Consider the following 17,586-nt stretch of genomic DNA (forward strand, 5'->3'; position numbering starts at 1 on the left):
ATTATTATTAACATAAATCTATGGATTCCTGGACTTGTGCACTATGCATTCTTTGTAGGTTACTTCATTAGAGACCAAGAAAAATATGTTTAAAAACCATTGGATATTGGTTTCAGTCCTGGGTTGGGATTTCTAGTCCCTGGTTACTTAGGGTAAGTCCCATGTGTTGTGCTCTCAGGCTTCAACTTACTCATCCACAGAGTGAGAATAATGTCATCCACTTATTTCAGAGGCTTGCTGAGCTGCCAAAGGGAATCCAATGGGCAGACTAGGCTGAGGAACATTGTGACGGGGACCAGACGACTAAATACATTACTCGTGATCACACAGCACTTCAGTGACCTTGATCGACAGACGTAGTACCCGACCTAGGAGTCTTGTTTTCACTGTGAAGTTGAGTTTCTGCTTCAGTACTGGGGGTGGGGGTGGGGAGAACACACAGGGAGGCACACAAAGGGGTGTATAACAGAGACTCTCTTGCCTTAGCATGTTGACCTAACCTGGGATGAGGTGAGGGACCAGGTGAGTGGAATCTAGGTCAGTGTTTTCCAAACCTGGCTGAGAGTCTGAATCTCCCTTGGGGCACTGAGCTAAGTCTCCAGGGACTGCTCTCAGCCACTGGATCAGACTTTCTAGGGCATGGGAATTAAGAACATGCTTGTTTAGATCAGTGGTTCTCAACCTTCCTAATGCTGCGACCGTTTAATACAGTACTTTATGTTGTCCTGACCCCCAGACATAAATTTACTTTCCTTGCTATTTCATAACTATAATTTTGCACTCTTATGAACTGTCATATAAATGTCTGTGTTTTCCAACATTCTTAGGTAATCCGGGAGTAAGGGTCATTTGACTCCAAAGGGATTGAGACCTATAGGTTGAGAACCAATGGACGTTTCTAAGGCTGCTAGTGTGGTTCAGATCCTCAGGCCTTCTTTTGGGAACCTGGAAGCTCTAGAATGACCGGGCAATTATATCCCAGTAAGATAGCAGATGCCTGGCCGAGCTATCTATATTGGCCTCCAGGAGTTGAGCACTGTCTTCTCTCTTTAAGATCTTGGGTACAATCCTCCGGTGAGCTGCTAGCACTGTGATTGGGATGATGAACCTTGAGCGTATAAGAAATGTCAAGTTGGCAGGTAATAGAAAGAGTTGTTTGTTCTTAGCATGGTTGTTTTTCAGCTGTCCCTCTTGAGGTCACATTAGAGCTGTGCTATCAAGCCTGTACTATGGAGCCAGTACACAGCTCGTCGTCTGTCCCCCCCCAAATTGCTTAACATTGAGCTCCTTTTAAAAAACAAAAACAAAAACATTGGCTTCAAGAGGTGAAGGCAAACAATGAGTTGATGTAACATGGAGGAGCAGGAATGCTATCAACCTGGGCTTTGTTCAGTGGCATGAATACTCAGTCACCTTCACAGCCACAGGCTGATGTTCAAGGCTCTGTATGACACTGGGGGTGCTCCCCCTCTAGTGCTGCACTTGGTCACCTAAGGAAGTGCTTACTTTCCTGAAGTTGGCTCCGGATGGAGTTGGAGAACTGGAGAGCTGGTGTGGTAGGGTTCATCACCATTCTGATATAGGAGACCTGGGGGACTTTCCCTGGATAGACCCTAGCTTAGAACATAATTCTCTCCCTCTCCCTCTCCCTCTCCCTCTCCCTCTCCCTCTCCCTCTCCCTCTCCCTCTCCCTCTCCCTCTCCCTCTCCCTCTCCCTCTCCCTCTCCCTCTCCCTCTCCCTCTCCCTCTCCCTCTCCCTCTCCTCTCTCCCTCTCCCTCTCCCCTCCCCCCTCTTAGACACCTGGGGATTTTACCTGGATGAACTAGCTATTAGAACATGACAATTGACAATTGTATCTGTCTATCTGTTTGTCCTTTTCTCTATCTTTCTGTCTTTCTCTGTCTCAGTGTCTGTGTGTGTATGTTTGTGTGTGTTCATGTATGTGTGCGTACACATGTGTGCATATGCATGTTGAGGCTAGAGGACCGTCCACCTTTCCAGCACTAGAATTACAGGCATAGGTCACTATGTTTGGCTTTTTCACATGGGCTATGTGTTTTAAACTCAGGTCCTCCTGCTTGCAGAGACTAACATATCAATTGAGCCATCTCCCCAGTTCAGAACAGTTTCTACAATCATCGATGTCAGCTCACTTCCTGGCTTTTCCTTGTCCATCTCCAGAAGCATGCCTGGGTGGTACATTTCCTCTTCCTGGCAAAGATCTGGGAATCTGGAATGATGTCCAAATGCCAAAGCTCAAAGCAGAGGCTTAGAGAAGTTCAGGAAGGCTGGTGCTGAGATACGGTTCCAGACTCACTCCAAAACCTCTTCCCTTTCCAAGTCCTTCGTCCTTCCCATTGACTTAGCTCTGTGTGCGTGCATATGTATGTGTGTTTTCTGAACCACAGAAAGGCTGGAATGAATTCAATAGGCAAGTGACAGAGGCAATTTAAGTTTAGACCAAACGGCAGGCCCAACTCTGACTTTCAAAAGATCTTCGGTCAGTGTGTATCATGGACATCCAATCGTTCTGCTAGCCCTGCGTCTCTCCTTACCAGTCTTCCTACCCATTTGTTTCTTCTCACCTAGATTGTTTGCAGGTTCTAGAGCTCGATTCTTGGTTTCTAACTTGCTCATTATCAGTAAGTCCTGTGGGGAAATTCCACATATGAGTCTTAATATACTGAACACTTTTTTTTTTAAAAAAGATAGAACGTCTCTCTGAAGTCCAAACTGATGTGAACTGGCTGTGTAGACCAGGCTGGCCTCAAACTCATGATTCTTCTGCCTCTGCCTCCTAGTGCTTGATTACAGATACCTGCCATTAAGCTTGCCTATTTGCCGTTATAGTAGTGAATTCTCCACACAATGGCTCATAGAGGGCTCAGTGTATCTTGGCAGACTCTTATCAGCCTTATCATTCATTCAAAAATATGTGGGTGCCTACTCTGTGCCAGGCCCTGTTTCAGATTCTAGGGATATAGCAAATAACTCACACCAGCCAGCCTTACCTACTTGGTGAGTTCTAGGCCAGGAAAGACCCATCTTAGAAAAAACAGAGTGATACACCAGGTTGTATGGTTTGTACATGCATGTATGCCCCCACACACGTACACCCATGTGCACACACACCTCACAGATACCCAGTGTTGCCATTTTTATTACCATTGTCTTCACTGAAAAGATACACTGCAATCAGATTGTAATGAACAAAGGCCTAGTTCCCCTGCTCCGTCAGCTTGTCATCAGTGAGTCCAGTGATAAAGTCCTGCCCACTGAGCTTCCCAGCCACATCTTCCTTGACTTTTGTTGACATATGAACCATCAGGTAGCTATATTATTATTATTTTAGAATCGATTCATTCTAGGCGCGGAAACATCAGACATCTTGTACGAGTTTCAAAAGTAGCTGATAGTCACCCCAAATAGCAGCTTTTCTCATGAGCACTAGACTCACTAAATTTTTACCCTCTACTCAGCCTTTATTCAGCAGCTTTCAGGCCTGTCTGAACTCAGGGAGATGCTTCTGTGGTGGTGGTGGTGGTGTGTGTGTGAGGGGAGGGCCTGGACAAAGACATAAGACTGAGAAGTTAGTTTCTAGGTCATTACCAATTTCCTATTCCAACACCACTTTCTAGGTGGAAAAGAACAGGCTCATTAAAATGAAAGTGTTTGTTTTTAAAGAAAGCAATGTAAACCCTACAGGACTCTATATTATGGACAAATGAGGGCACACAGTGGGCCTGGGTTCTATTCCCCATGCCCTGTTATATCCTGTTTTAAGGTAGAGGAGCAGGCAAGCAAGTAGGTGCTCTGAAATGAAGCTTTCTGTTCACTTTAAAAGTCACTGATTAGAATAATAACCTGGGTTTCCCTGTAGCACACTATTCATAGCAATCCTGCCACAACCAAGACTGGTGGAATGGGGTGAGCCTCTCCTGTCTTTCATGCAGCCTAGCTGTAAAACACATTCTAAGTCAAACAATGTAGAATAAGCTTCCACTCCACATTGGGTATTTGGGGGCAGTAACATTCTTAGCATAAATTACCAATTCCTGTCTCTTCTCCGTCTTCCACCCTAATTTGTTTTTATAGAATGACCTTTGGTACCAGTGTAGTTTAAGGGAGGGTGTTTCCAAGTTCTTCTCTTGAACCAAATGGCCTTTTCAGTATGGAATCTATCCAAGTTTCTTTGATGCAAAGCCCATGAAATTTGTGCAGAGAGCTCTGGCAGACGCCTAGATTAGTGATAACATTTAGAAAGAACTTCCTTCTCTGGCTTTACACTAGACTTTCCCATTCACCCTGACTGAAGCTCCCCTGTGAGAGGATTCACCCTTCAGTGTGGGTGGAATGTGGAGAAAGTTCCCGTGGCTCTGAGAAGGGAATCCAGTATGTTATCTACGTGCTGAGCTCACACAGCGAGTGCAGTGTCATGACAACAATTGAGCTCATCTCGTTACTCCCTAGTCTTATATGCATGTCATTATCTTATATGCATGTCATTATCTTATATGCATGTCATTATTTTATATGCATGTCATTATCTTATATGCATTCCATTATCTTATATGCATGCCATTATTTTACTACTGTTTCTACAGGGTTTTTTTTTCCCTCTGAAAAGTTTGAATTAAACACATTCACTTTTTCTTAATTCAGGTGAAGTTCATATAATATAAGATTACTCATCTTCAGGGCTGGAGAGATAGCTCCGCAGTTAAGAGCACAGGCTGTTCTTTCAGAGGATCTGGGTTCAATTCCCAACAGCCACATGGCAGCTCACTACTGTCTATAACTCCAGTTCCAGAGGCTCTGAGACCCTCACACAGACATATATGTAGGCAAAACACCAGTGCCTATGAAATACAAATAAATTTCAAAACATTTTAAAAATTGCTCATCGTCAAATGTGGAATTTAGTAGCATTTAGCAATTCATAGTAAGCTACAACACTCATCTTTCTCTAGCTTCAAAATGTTTTTATCGTTCCCAAAGGGGACCCTGTGTTTGCCAAATGACCACCCAATTACTGTTTCCCCCTAATGCTGACAGCCATCCAATGTTTTCTGCCTCTGTGGATTTACTTGTTCTGGATACTTTATATAAATGGAATCATGAATACATGATTTTTTTTTCCTGACCAGTTGCTTTCATATAGCAGATTGTTTCTAGTGGATCATCCACATTGTAGCCTAAATAAGAACTTCATCCCCTTTTAATGGATGAATAATATTCCATTCATGCATTGGTGGGCAGCTGGGTTGTTCCTACCTGTTGGGTAGTATGACTAAGACTGCTATGGATATTTTTATACTGGTAGTTGAGTATTTGTTTCCAGCCTTGGAGTACACATGTAGAAGCAGAATTGCTAGGCCACATGCTAGTTCTGTAATTAAGTTTTTAAGGATCACTAACCTGTTTCTGATGTGGCTGTACCAGGTGACATCCCTACCAGTCATCTAGAGGGTTCTTGCTTACCCACGTCATTGCCAACACTTGCTTTTAGCTGTTGTTTTGTTTTTGTTTGTTTGCTCATTCTTTTTCAAGGCAGGGTTTCTCTGTGTGGCCCTGGCTGTCCTGGATCTTGCTCTGTAAACCAGGTTGCCCTGTAAACCAGGTTGACCACCACTTGGCTAATATTTGTTATTGAACTTCTATTTATTACATTACTTCTTGGGACCTTGATTTGCATTTCTGTAATGAAATATCCATATATTACTACATAGATATTCATTAAGGCAAAACTCAGCTTCAAAATGATTGGATTCATTTGTTGCCAGGAGATTAAGATTAGCAGATATCATTTCTTAGAGTACTTGGCTCTGCCAAGGACCTTGTGTTTTGAGGTTAGAGACTGTCCAGTATATCTGGCGAAAGACACTTATCTGTCTTTCCATGCTTTCTTTTTAAAAGGCAATTTCATTCTTGACTTAATGGTATATTCATTTGTTTTGCAGTGTGAGAGAAGACACTCAGGATGGCTCAGGGGTCCGGGGACCAGCGAGCAGTGGGGATCGCTGATCCAGAAGAGAGTTCTCCCAACATGATTGTCTACTGCAAAGTAAGATGCCCAGGGAGCGGCTGGGCACTCGGCCTTTGTGTGTTTGTTCCCAGTGAGGGCAGACTGATGGCAAGAGATAGATGCCATCTGTGTGAGGTGCTTCAAGGATAGAGGAGGATCTCCTCATTGTTTAATTCTATCATTCAAGGAAACATTTCATATCATTTAGTTGTGTGTAAAACCCCAGATTGCCTAAGCAGTGCAGCCGGGATCGTCTGCTTCTTCAGTGGCCTTCACAGTACCATGCCGATTGAATTGAAAGGTCTTTGAACTCACAGTATATAAAAGGATGCTGTCGGGAGATGCAGAGGTGTGGCCACTCAATGCTTAAAGTTGGTAGAAGACATAAAAGGCCCACGGCACTGAGAACTGAGTCAGTTAGTTTGCAAAATGTGTGCAAGGAGAGGGTTCTCTCTTATCAAAAGAGGAAGCTAATTCTCCCAGTTTCAGGTCAGGGGTCCTTGTAAGGATCCACCAAATCATGAGATCTGTTCAGCAAAGGCACAGAGCTGAGGAAGCAAACCAGCCTGTGGATCAGATCATGAGTGGCAAGGAGCAAAAGGAGATAAGATTGGAGCCAGAGATGTGGATGCAGCCAGGTTGTAGAGTATTGGATGATGGGTAGTTTAATCATGAAAACATTATGTACTGAGAGTTGTAAAATTGATCTGTTTGGGATTCAAGGTTTTTCCACCATGAGTCAGTAGATAACAAGGTGGTGTGTGTGTGGGTGGGGTGGGGGGTTGCAGATGCTCTGAGAGTATTTCCACATCCGTGAAGAGGGTGAGGAGGATGCTCTTCTAGTCAGAAAAAATGTCCCTCAGAATTGAGAGGGACAGGTAGGAGGAAGTAAAGTCTGACTATAGATAGTTTGAAAACTGAGCAAATGTGGAATGAGAGGCTGTGGAGGGTGGAGATGGCCAGGATATGGACCTGAATGCTGAGAAGATGCTGCTGTCAATCCTCATAGGGACATTTGGAAAGGAAGGAGATACAGCCCATACGTTTATTTTCATCTATGTTAAATTTAAGGTACTAATTACTCTGCATGCTTATGAAAATGTAAGCTAACCGGTATTATATATTAGTAAGGAAATGGGTTAATTGTTTATTCATTTTGATAAATACTTGAATTGTCTGCTGGGATCTGTGCCTGCTACCACTCTGACAATCCTGGATGATCAGTATGGTGATGTGCTGTGTGTATTTGTGTCTCTCTGTGTGTATGCATGTGTGTGTGTGTGTGTGTGTGTGTGTGTGTGTGTAAATAGGACTCTTATATTATTCTTTGAGTTAAAATCCTGCAATTCTTTGTTCTTCAAGAGAATGTCTTGAGAACATTCAAGAGAAGAGGGCCTATCTCTAAGAAAAGAAAGCTATTGAATTTTAATAAATAACAAATACAAACTTCACCAGTGGAGCCAGCAGTTTAGTGGATCACACAGAGGTGTGTTGAGAGGTGATTGCTTGTTGTAAACTTCTCCCCCTACCCCAATCCCTCACCCTCTGCCACAGGCAGGAGGGCCTGGGACCAGAGACGCAGGAACATGGCTTTGGAGTTCCGGATGGGTTACAGGGTCACCTTAAGAGAAGGAAGTTGCTGTGAAAATCCATTTCAATAATGTGAGACATCTTTTGTCCACCTTGGTCCATACTGTGGTCCATAATAAGTTTTTATTTCTCTTGACCATTTACGTCTTTTAGAGACAGAGACACTTGAAAAAAGAATGAGTTACAAGATATGTAAAAGCTCACATTGTTAGTAAAGTGAACAGAGTCGACTGATGCAATGAGTTGTCCTTTTGAGGTAGAAGAAAATAATACAATGATTATTAAGGAGATGATTACTTTAAAATTTTGTTTATTTTTATTTTATGCATATGACTATATTGCTTAAATGTACGTATATACTCCCATATGTGTGTGGTACCAGAGAAGGCCAGAAGAGGGCATTGGATTCTCCAGAGCTTGAGAGTTATAGATGATTGTGAGCCACCATGGGGTTCTGAGAATCAAACCCAGGTCCTCTGGAAGGGCAGAACATGTTCATAGTCAATGAGCCATCTCTCCAGCCCCACTGAACAGTTGTCAATACGGAATGTGAAATGATGCTATCTGAATACCCTTTTCACTAAAATGGTATGCTGAAGGATCAAATCTTTCTACAGGTTTGTAGTAAGTTTAAATTTTCCTTTTCCTAAAAGAACAGGGGCCTCCTTTTTGCTGTTATTATTTTAAAAAACAAACATTATTTGTAGTTCTTTAGAACAATGGCAACTAGGAAGAGGAGTGTACCTTGCTTGTTTCTCCTTCATGTGAGGAGTATGTATGTGCTCAAAAATGTACACTCATATTCACATGAAACACTGTGTTAAGGCTCTAAGACAATTAACTGAGTTTGTTCAGTCTATTAGGAAGGAGAAATGTCTTTTGCCCCTGTCTGGAACCGAATTAAGCTCATACTAACTTGACATACTCAAACCCTGGCTGTGCCTGACCCTCGCCATAGCCATACAGCCTTCTGCTTCCACTGCTCTGAATGTCGTTCAGCTACAACCATGAACTTGTCCGCTGGAGCATGTTGTCAGTCAAGGGTGAATCCGGGAGCTAAGGTTAAATCCCAGAAATTCCCATGATACTCCTTGAGTGGGATCATTGTTTTTCAAGGTTGTAGCCATACACCCAGACCTTTCCTCAGGTGTCTGCAACAAACATTTTGTCTCCTTTCTCTCTTTGGCTGTTACTCTTGCTGCAGGCATTCTCAGGGAGAGACTTTTGCTTGGCTGGTGTTGTGTTGATACATATGCCAACAGAGAGACAGAGGCTCAGACGACCTTCTGTGTGATGGATGGGATGGGAACATTCGCAATATGAAATGACTTTTCAGTTTTCTTATTTTTTAATTGACACATAATAATTGTCAAATGCATGGCAAGACCATGTTAGTTTTGGGTGCAGGAACACAGTCCGGTCCTTAGCATACCCCTTGTCTCAGTCATCCATTATTTCTTTTCATTGAAACATTCCAAACCCTCCCTTTTAGCTCTTTGCAATGTTCAGGACGTAGTCGCTAACTTGGTGGCTGTGACTCCCAGACACTGTTAAGGATATTCGAGACACATGAGCAAGCCCGCACCTTTCAAAACGTACTTCATTTTCTTTTCACATTGCCATGCCATTAACTGTGAGAAGTACTTCCCACAAGGCATGATTTATTTATTGGCTTGACCCGACGAACTAATTTGGCTTTTCATCTTTCATATTCGCATTTTGGATCAGAGGTGTGTATGAAAAATGTATTGGTTTTATTAAATATCTATTTAAAAGAAAACCTTAATCAAGACACCCAAGGCTTATTCATATCCCCAAGCCCTTAGGGTTCTGGGTCACTGAACTGCCCAGTGTAGTAATGATCTTGGAAGCTAGCTGTCTCTCAAACTATCTAGAAGTTTTTTTTTTTTTTTCATAAAAAAACAAAACAAAACAAAACAAAACAAAAAACCTCTACCAGTCTTCAAAGAATGCCCTTACCCAGGCACATGGTACTTTAATATGTTTAGGCTGTGTGGTTAGAATATGAGTTTTAAAATGACCTCCAGAGAACTTGGTTCTCAACTAAACCAGAAAAGTACTGATTTGATGTTTGTTTTCCATTCCCCTCCCACTCCACTACCATGTAGGTCTATTATGTGTTTAAAAAAAATCATGGGATAATTGGTGTTTAAATTTGGTTTAAAATTTCTATTTATTTATTTTCTATTTTAAGTGTGTGTGTGTGTGTGTGTGTGTGTGTGTGTGTGTGTGTGCCTTAGGTCTGTACTCCTGTGATAAAACACCATAACTAAAACCAGCTTGGGGAGGAAAGGGTTTATGTGGCCCATGCTTCCACGTTGGTAGTCCATCACTGGACGAAGTCAGGACAGGAACTCAAACAGTACAGAAATTTGGAGGCAAGAGCTGATGTAGAGGTCATGGGGGAGTGCTGCTTACTGCCTTGTTCCTTATAGCTTGCTCAGCCTGCTTTCTTGTAGAATCCAGGACCACCAGCCCGGGGTAGTCTCATCCATGATGGGCTGGGTCTTCTCACATCAATCGGTTAAGAAGGCTAAGAGATGCTGAGTGGCTGGTCCAGCTTTCGTTCTTATTGTGGGAACTTCATCTTCTCTGCTCCATTCTCAACTTGTCACCTTTTCTCTCTTTCTTCCCAGATCAAAATATTTTTTTGCTAGAGAGATATACCCAGTACCCATGTAAGATATAAAGGATAAAATATGAATTCTATGCATTGACACTAGCCTAATAAATAACATTATTAGGCTTCATTTTCTCTATTGTCAAATGAGAGAATCTGTCTAAAAATGTGCAAATATGTTTTTGTAATGAGTTCAAAGTTTAGTTCTTTACATTTTGATTTTTAAAAATATAACACCCAATAGAAAAACTGTATGCGTATTTAAAGGTCTTTTTAATCTTCTGGGAGTGTTTTATATGGTCACAGATAAGCCTAAATTGGGTTGAGATCAAAAGAAATTTTGTCAGCTATCAGGAAAATGAGTTGTGATAATTTAGCATTAGTAGAAGTTAGACAAGATAGCTTCTTGGGCTGCCCTTGATGGTATAGCATGTGAAAGTTAAAGAAAGAATCAGAAGTCCCAGGGTATCCTTGGCTACTTAATAAATTTAAGGCTAGCCTGAGCTACATGAGACTCTGTTTCAAAATCAAACAAACAAAAACAAAGGTCTAAACAAAGGACTTTTTGTGGAAACTTGCTTCTTTGGTCTTGCTCCGACACAGCAGTTGTATAATTAATTCTGATTATAGTTTCATGCTATAGAAATAGCAGGAATGATTTTATACAGCAATGCTGTCAGTAATACAGTGCGTTGTGGATGAATTTGGGCTTCCAGAGGAGGAAGAAGGAGCCCACAGGGTAGTGTTGGAAGATTGTAAAGCTTTGCCACTGACAGCTACCCTCCCTGTTAGTTTCTACTTACTGGCTCCTTTTCTATTGGCGTGATACCTGTGTTCCTGCGATACCCATGTTGCTGTGATCTGTGTATTGTTGTGATCGTGATACTGATGATGCTGTGATACCCATGTTGCTGTGATGCCTGCGTTCTTGAGATCACACCGTGTTGGTGTGATATGACTTTTGTTGTGATACCAATGATGCTGCCATACCTATGCTGCTGTGATACCCAGTTGCTGTGATATTCCAGTTGCTGTGATACCCATGATGCTGTGATTTCTGTGATGGTGTGATATCCCATGTCATCAAGGATCCTTGCCGTCCTGGGGCAGGTGCCAGTTTAGGCACACATCCCGAGAGTGAGCACACTGCCATTTTAGTCACGTAAGTGGTAGTAGTATGCAGGAAGAAGGGGAAAACCAGCTTAGAGGAGGCAGAGCTTTGGAGGAACTTAGAAGCAGGATATTGTCTTGGAGTTCTATGAAGGCTTTGGCAGAAGCAGGGTAGCTAAGGGCCTGAGAACTCACAAGTCCTGGTGCAGTAGCCATGATGAGATTGGAAACCATTTGACCAGCAAATTTATATTGATCTTCATTTGTAGGAAAGACAGTGTTAGACACTAGAGATGCTGGGTAAGGATGGAGTCCTGAATAAGCCCATAAGCCAACGCAGGGTGGGGTGGGGTGGGAGCAGAGGGTGGATGGATAACTAGACAGGTTTGTGCTGGTAGGAAGGGGGAGGGGTAGGAGTGAGGAGGAGGGACGACTATATAGTCCATAGGAGATAACAGGCACCAGAGAACTCAGCCCATCTCTTCACCCTTAAAAGATGAACAGGAATTACGTTTGTGAAAAGGAAGAAAAAAAAAGTGAGGAGACTGAAGGATGGGCACAGGCCAAGTTATTGCGCTCTGGAAACTTGAAGAGGCTCTTTTTATGGATCTCGGTTTCTGCGATGAAGGCTCGAGATGCCAAGCTGAATTCCGAAAGATCGAATGTGCTATCTCAGGAGGTTGGCATCTTGCAGATATTGTCCCTTTGTGCTCCCACATCCTGTGCGTCTACATGCTGTGCTCTGCTGCCCCAGCCTTAATACATATGTAAATAAATACTTAACACATTTGCATCCGTCTATTCTTTCATAGCTTTAGTTGCTAAAAAAAAAAAATGAAAAAGAAAAAAGAAAAAGAATCTACAAAGTTAACCCAGCCAAAACTTTAAAGGCAGTTAAGTCAGAATATTTAAAATGAGTGCATCTTTGGTTCTGAAGATTTAAGAGTTTGTTTTCTTTTATTCTTTTCTTTCTCCTCCCCCTCCCCCACATTAAATAAAATCTCCAGTGACTAACTTCAGAGAGAGAGTCTTTGGGGTAACTTGCTTAATTGTTTAGCCTGCATTTCAAGACTGTTTTCATTCATTTCTTGAAGGTATTGTTTATTGCCTTAGGGGAGAAAGAGTCTTTCAGTTTTTCTTCCCTCCCTGCAGCAGGCTTGCTGGGAGTGCAGCCTCCCATTCCATCTCTTGGTTGTCAGGACCAGAGACATGCAGGCAAAGTCCCCGATCCACAGTGTCGGCCTTAGTGTCCACAGATGAAAGAGATGAGTTTCCACATCGGGGCCCGGCTCAGTGTGGTTTAATGGGATGTGTTGCCATGGCTAGAATTTTCTAATTTGAGACGCCTTCGATGTGCTCAAGACTCCATTTCATCTTCCCATTCCCCTCCTCATTTCACTTCAAACAGTCTGAGATTTTACTCTCTGGCTGACAGTTTATCTTGCCATTGACAGCCCTCTGCCGTATTACTCGATGGAGCACTCGCAGGGCTGTCAATCCCCGATTGGCACAGTTTTGAACAAGGAAAGTTGAAAGTGAATGGGTATGTGTGAAAGGAAAATAAATGTTTAAAATCACGGGGATAGAAGAGGAGGATTCCTTTAAAAGGCCGTGAGCGTGCCAGCCGGGTCAACGCAGAAAATGGACAAAGCTTTTGATGAGTGAGCTTCTGAATTCTAGACATGTACTTTAAGGAGGGATGGAAAACACATGCACACTTATAAACAGCCATTCCAGTCCCGGAGGAATACGGACAACTCTGGAAAGTGACAACCACAGACTGGGAAGACATCAGAGGTTCCCTGAAAAGAGATGGTTAAGTGGTCCAGGAGTCCTAGTTAGATGAGGCCATGGTAGGATTTCTGACCTGGCAGAAGCTAATCTTTGCCTGGAAAGGATGCTAGCTACTGATCTTCTGGGATAGGATTAGGGGGTATGTTCTTTTATTATTATTATTATTATTATTATTATTATTATTATTATTTTATTAGGTATTTTCTTCATTTACATTTCCAATGCTATCCCAAAAGTCCCCCATACCCATCCCCTACTCCCCCCCTGACTCCCACTTCTTGGCCCTGGCGTTCCCCTGTACTGAGGCATATAAAGTTTGCAAGACCAAGGGGCCTCTCTTTCCACTGATGGCCGACTAGGCCATCTTCTGGTACGTACTCACTGATAAGGGGATATTAGCCCAGAAACTTAGAATGCCCAAGATATAAGATACAATTTGCAAAACACATGAAACTCAAGAAGAAGGAAGACCAAAGTGTGGACACTTTGCCCCTTCTTAGAATTGGGAACAAAACACCCATGGAAGGAGTTACAGAGACACAGTTTGGAGCTGAGACGAAAGCAGGGTGCATGTTCTGATTTTGGAGAATTGGTTTTAAGGTATTCCACAGGATTTGTAACGTATTTGTGGACTGTTAGGATTGTGTGAATTTTTCCAGGCATCTTTTCTGTGGCTCTTGCTTTTTCTGCATGGCTCTCCTTACAGCCTAGATGGCCGGCCTCTCTGTGTGCTACAGAGCCATCTTTAGAATTTTCTTCAGGAAGATCTGATGGCAATGAATTCTCTTGGGGTTTGTCTGTCTTAGACCTGCTTGCTTCATCTTCAGGATTGAAGACTTTTCTAGATTCTAGACTGTCAGCTGTTTCTTTCCTTGCCTTGGCCACTGTCATTATCTTGTGGTTGCTGGTGTTTCTGTTGGCAAGTAGCTGTTAGTTATAGCCCCTCTTCTGAGGGTAATCGATTTTTCCCCCCACTTTGGTTGCTTTTAGGGTTATTTTCATTTTTTTTTTTTTAGTTATAATTTATGTTGGGACTTTTTTTGTGCCTATGCCTGTGTGTTCTTTACTGGGGCAGGATCTCTTGCTGAATTTGAAGTTCACTGATTCAGCCCGTCCAGCCCTCTTACTACCCCCTCCCCCTTCCTGGGTTCTGGGCTATAGAGGGCTTATGGTTTTATGTGAACTCAGAGGATCTGAACTCTGGTCCTCATGCTTTTGCTGCAAGCTCTTTATCCACTGAGCCATTTCCTAACCACAGTAACGGTTGCTTATTCACTCCTCTTAGGGCTGATAGCACATTGTTTCATTTGGTGCTTGAAGATTTCTTGTCCAAAAACTCTAAATATTGATTTGTCTTTTCTCCCTTCTTGGGACACTATTCATGTTAAGACAAAATTTTTCCTCTGGATTTTGAATCTTTTTTTTTTCAACATTCATTGCTCTATTTTTAATTAATTCATTTTTTGTAAGTTCCAATGTATTTTCTTTTTTGTATCAAATTTTAAAAATATTTTATTTATTCTTTGAAACTTTTATATAATAATGTATTTTGAACATTTTCCCCTTCCCCAACTTTTACCAAATCCTTCCCTACCTTCCTACCCACGAACTCAATGTTCTTCCTTTCTTAAGAAAACAAAACAAAACAAAACAAAAAACACCCCACCAAAAAAATCCAGCAGTCTGATTTGTGTTGGTCAGCTACTTCTGAGCACAGGGTCTGCCCCGGAGAGAGGTTGACATACAGAGCATTACTCCGTTGAAGAGGTAGACATCTTTGATAACAGTTGCCTTCCTTAGTCACTCCCTCATTCAAGAGAAGGTTTCTCACTGAGTCTGGAGTATACAGGCTGAGTAGACTGGCTGGTCCAGAGTGCCCCAGAGATCCACTTGTTTCCACTGGGGTTACACACATGGGCTACTTCACCTGAATTTTGTTTTGTTTTGTTTTCTAATCATCGTGGGGATTCCCAACTCAAGTACTCCTGCATTTGTAGCAAACAAATGCTTTAACCACTGAGACATCCTCCCAGCCCAGACTGATTAATTAGATTTTATCTAAATCTAATTATTAAAAAAAAAGTCAAATTAAAGTAGCTCCTCTTTCACTCTTGATAGAACTTCTGGGTCACTTTTAAAAGTTCTCTATGTTCAGCCTCATCCCAGGGTGTTCACTCGTGCCTCCTGCTCTTGGGGGACTATGGCCTTCTGCTTTTGTTCTGGAAACTTCCTGGGACTTCAGGAAACCATCCAAGTTCTCAGTGAAGCCCTTTGCTTAAGGGATTGCTAGGGCCTTAACCTGGCAGAAGCATCCCTGGTCCTGGCCTTCACTGTCTTCTCAGCGTGTGTCTCCTTTCAGATCACAGGCATATGCTTTTCTTCCCTAGCTCTCAGCACTTTCAAACTTCTTCACTATAGTATTTCTCAGTCCTTCTGCTCTTACCAGGGGGTTTATTCGGAAGCATCGGATGGATGAGCTGTCTCCAGGAGTAGAATCCCCAAATACTGACTTTGAAAAAGCACGGATCTGTCTTCCCTAGACCCAGTTGACCCTTACAATGTTTTAATTTTTTTAATTTATCGTTTATCTTTGAGTTTTGAGTTTTAGTATGTAGCCAGTGAGGCTTTGAACTCACCATCCTCCTGCCTCATCATTCCTGATGCTAGGATTAAATGTTTTTTGGTGCTGTACTTGTCTCTGAAAATGATGTTTGCAAAAGATGTTTTCCAAGAGGCTTTTTTTGCAGTAGGATGATGTTGGAGAGGAAGGAGAATAAGGGAAACCCTCAGAACATGGAGAAGGTGGAATTGATCTGTGGTTAATTTTTTGGATGAAGGATACAGAGGATTCAAGGCTAAAGACCAAGATGTGGGTCTCAGTGACTAGAGAGGTCAGTCACTACGGCAAGCAGAAGGAAGAGGATATGGAAATGTAATGTCATTAGAGTCACAGATTTTTTTTTTTTTACTTGACTTATTTCTGTAAAAGTCTACCTGTGGGGTGGATGGTAGTTCCAGAAAAACAACTCACATATGGAAGGAACCTGAAGAGACATGTTGTCTGGAAGCAGTCATCCTCAGCTGCAGGTAGTCTAGAACAAATTCAGGAAATAGCTTGCGCCTGTCAGTTAGTATATGTGACAATTAGAACACTTCTGTATTTGTATGTAGGGCACTGGAAAGAATTCTCATACACTCTATGGTTCTAGACAACAAAAATATGCTTCACTCTTGTGGAAGGTAGAAACCTGAGATCAAAGTGTGGTGGAGCTGTGTTCCCTGTGAAGGCTGGAGGTCAGAGTCCTTCCCTGCCTCTTCCTACATCTTTATGGCCACTGGAAATCCTTGGCATTCTTCAGTTGGCAGGCTAATTCCTTGATCCGCCTTTGCCTTTATCCCATATGCCCTTCTTCTGCTGTGTTCAGCTCTGTGTCTTTCTCCAGCCCTTTTAGAAGAGGACTATCACTGAGTTTAGTCCCCACACTCCAAACCCAGTATGATTCTACTTCAGCTACTTATATTCAAAGGGACCCCCTTCTCAAAGTTAGGTCATGCAAGTCAAATCAACAAACAGTGTATTCCTTGGACTCTAGCTTCTGGCAAAGTACTGCCTGAGGAATAAAGGGTACCGCCAAACTCAGTCCCTGCCCTAGACAAGCCTGCCAGCCTAATGGAGGAGAGCAGGGTGGACCAGGATTAGAAAATAAACTAATTGTTTATGGACCACTGCTCTCAGGCCAGGTTCTGTGGCAGGTGCAGTGTTCATACTGACGCACGCAGAGTCACTGGAAGAACTTGTTGGTAAGACAGATAAGGAAACCAAGAACCAGGGGAGTCATGACTGGCATTGAATGCAGACTTGTGTGCTTTATTCTGAAGCTTGGAGTTTCAGGGAACAAATTGATGTCTGTAAAAAGAAAGAAGAAAAATCTTAAGACTATTTGCAATATATTACAATACAGTTAATGTGAACCATGCTACCTACAGAGGAAGAGGACATCAGAAGAAAAACAACTGAAATTGCATCCTTAAGAAAAGGACTCTGGGTCCTGGAGGCATGTGGGCAAAAGTGTGGAATATCTTTGGTAAAGTGCACTTTCTGTCTAGATGCCCATTAGCTAGTGGTAAAGTTCTGTTCCTTATACTACACGCTGGTAATCCCATTGTTTCTGAAGATGTGGTCAATCAAAAATGCATGTAATATGGCTAACCCATAAAATCAACATCAAACTTAGCTTGACAGCTCATGGTGTCAGTGGTTTCCTCTGGTCCTCATGTGATGGACAAAGGTGTGTCTCACTGCTGCTGCGACCCTCACATGCAGAAATATACTCACCTGGGAGGCCAGGAGAACATAAAAATTTGATGGCAATTTATTGCCCATGTGTATCTCTTTTGCACTATCAAAACACCAAACAAGACTTA

At 42.4% G+C, this 17,586-nt stretch overlaps 1 protein-coding gene across 10 annotated transcripts in view; it reads left to right on the forward strand.

The window, feature by feature from the left end:
• Window positions 1-17,586, forward strand: part of Rgs6 (regulator of G-protein signaling 6) — a 545,511-nt gene that overhangs the window by 29,297 nt on the left and 498,628 nt on the right. For 9 of the 10 annotated variants that reach the window (XM_011244133.3, XM_006516070.4, XM_011244137.3 and 6 more), the window contains exon 2: window positions 5,962-6,065. In XM_011244133.3, the coding sequence (XP_011242435.1) occupies window positions 5,982-6,065 (84 nt within the window). In that variant the 5' untranslated portion in view covers window positions 5,962-5,981. Of the gene's footprint in view, window positions 1-5,961; window positions 6,066-17,586 lie in introns of those variants that run through there. The other variant, XM_011244138.3, reaches the window with a different exon arrangement.

This window comes from Mus musculus, chromosome 12 (genome assembly GCF_000001635.26).
Source record: "Mus musculus strain C57BL/6J chromosome 12, GRCm38.p6 C57BL/6J".
Classification (NCBI taxonomy): domain Eukaryota; kingdom Metazoa; phylum Chordata; class Mammalia; order Rodentia; family Muridae; genus Mus; species Mus musculus.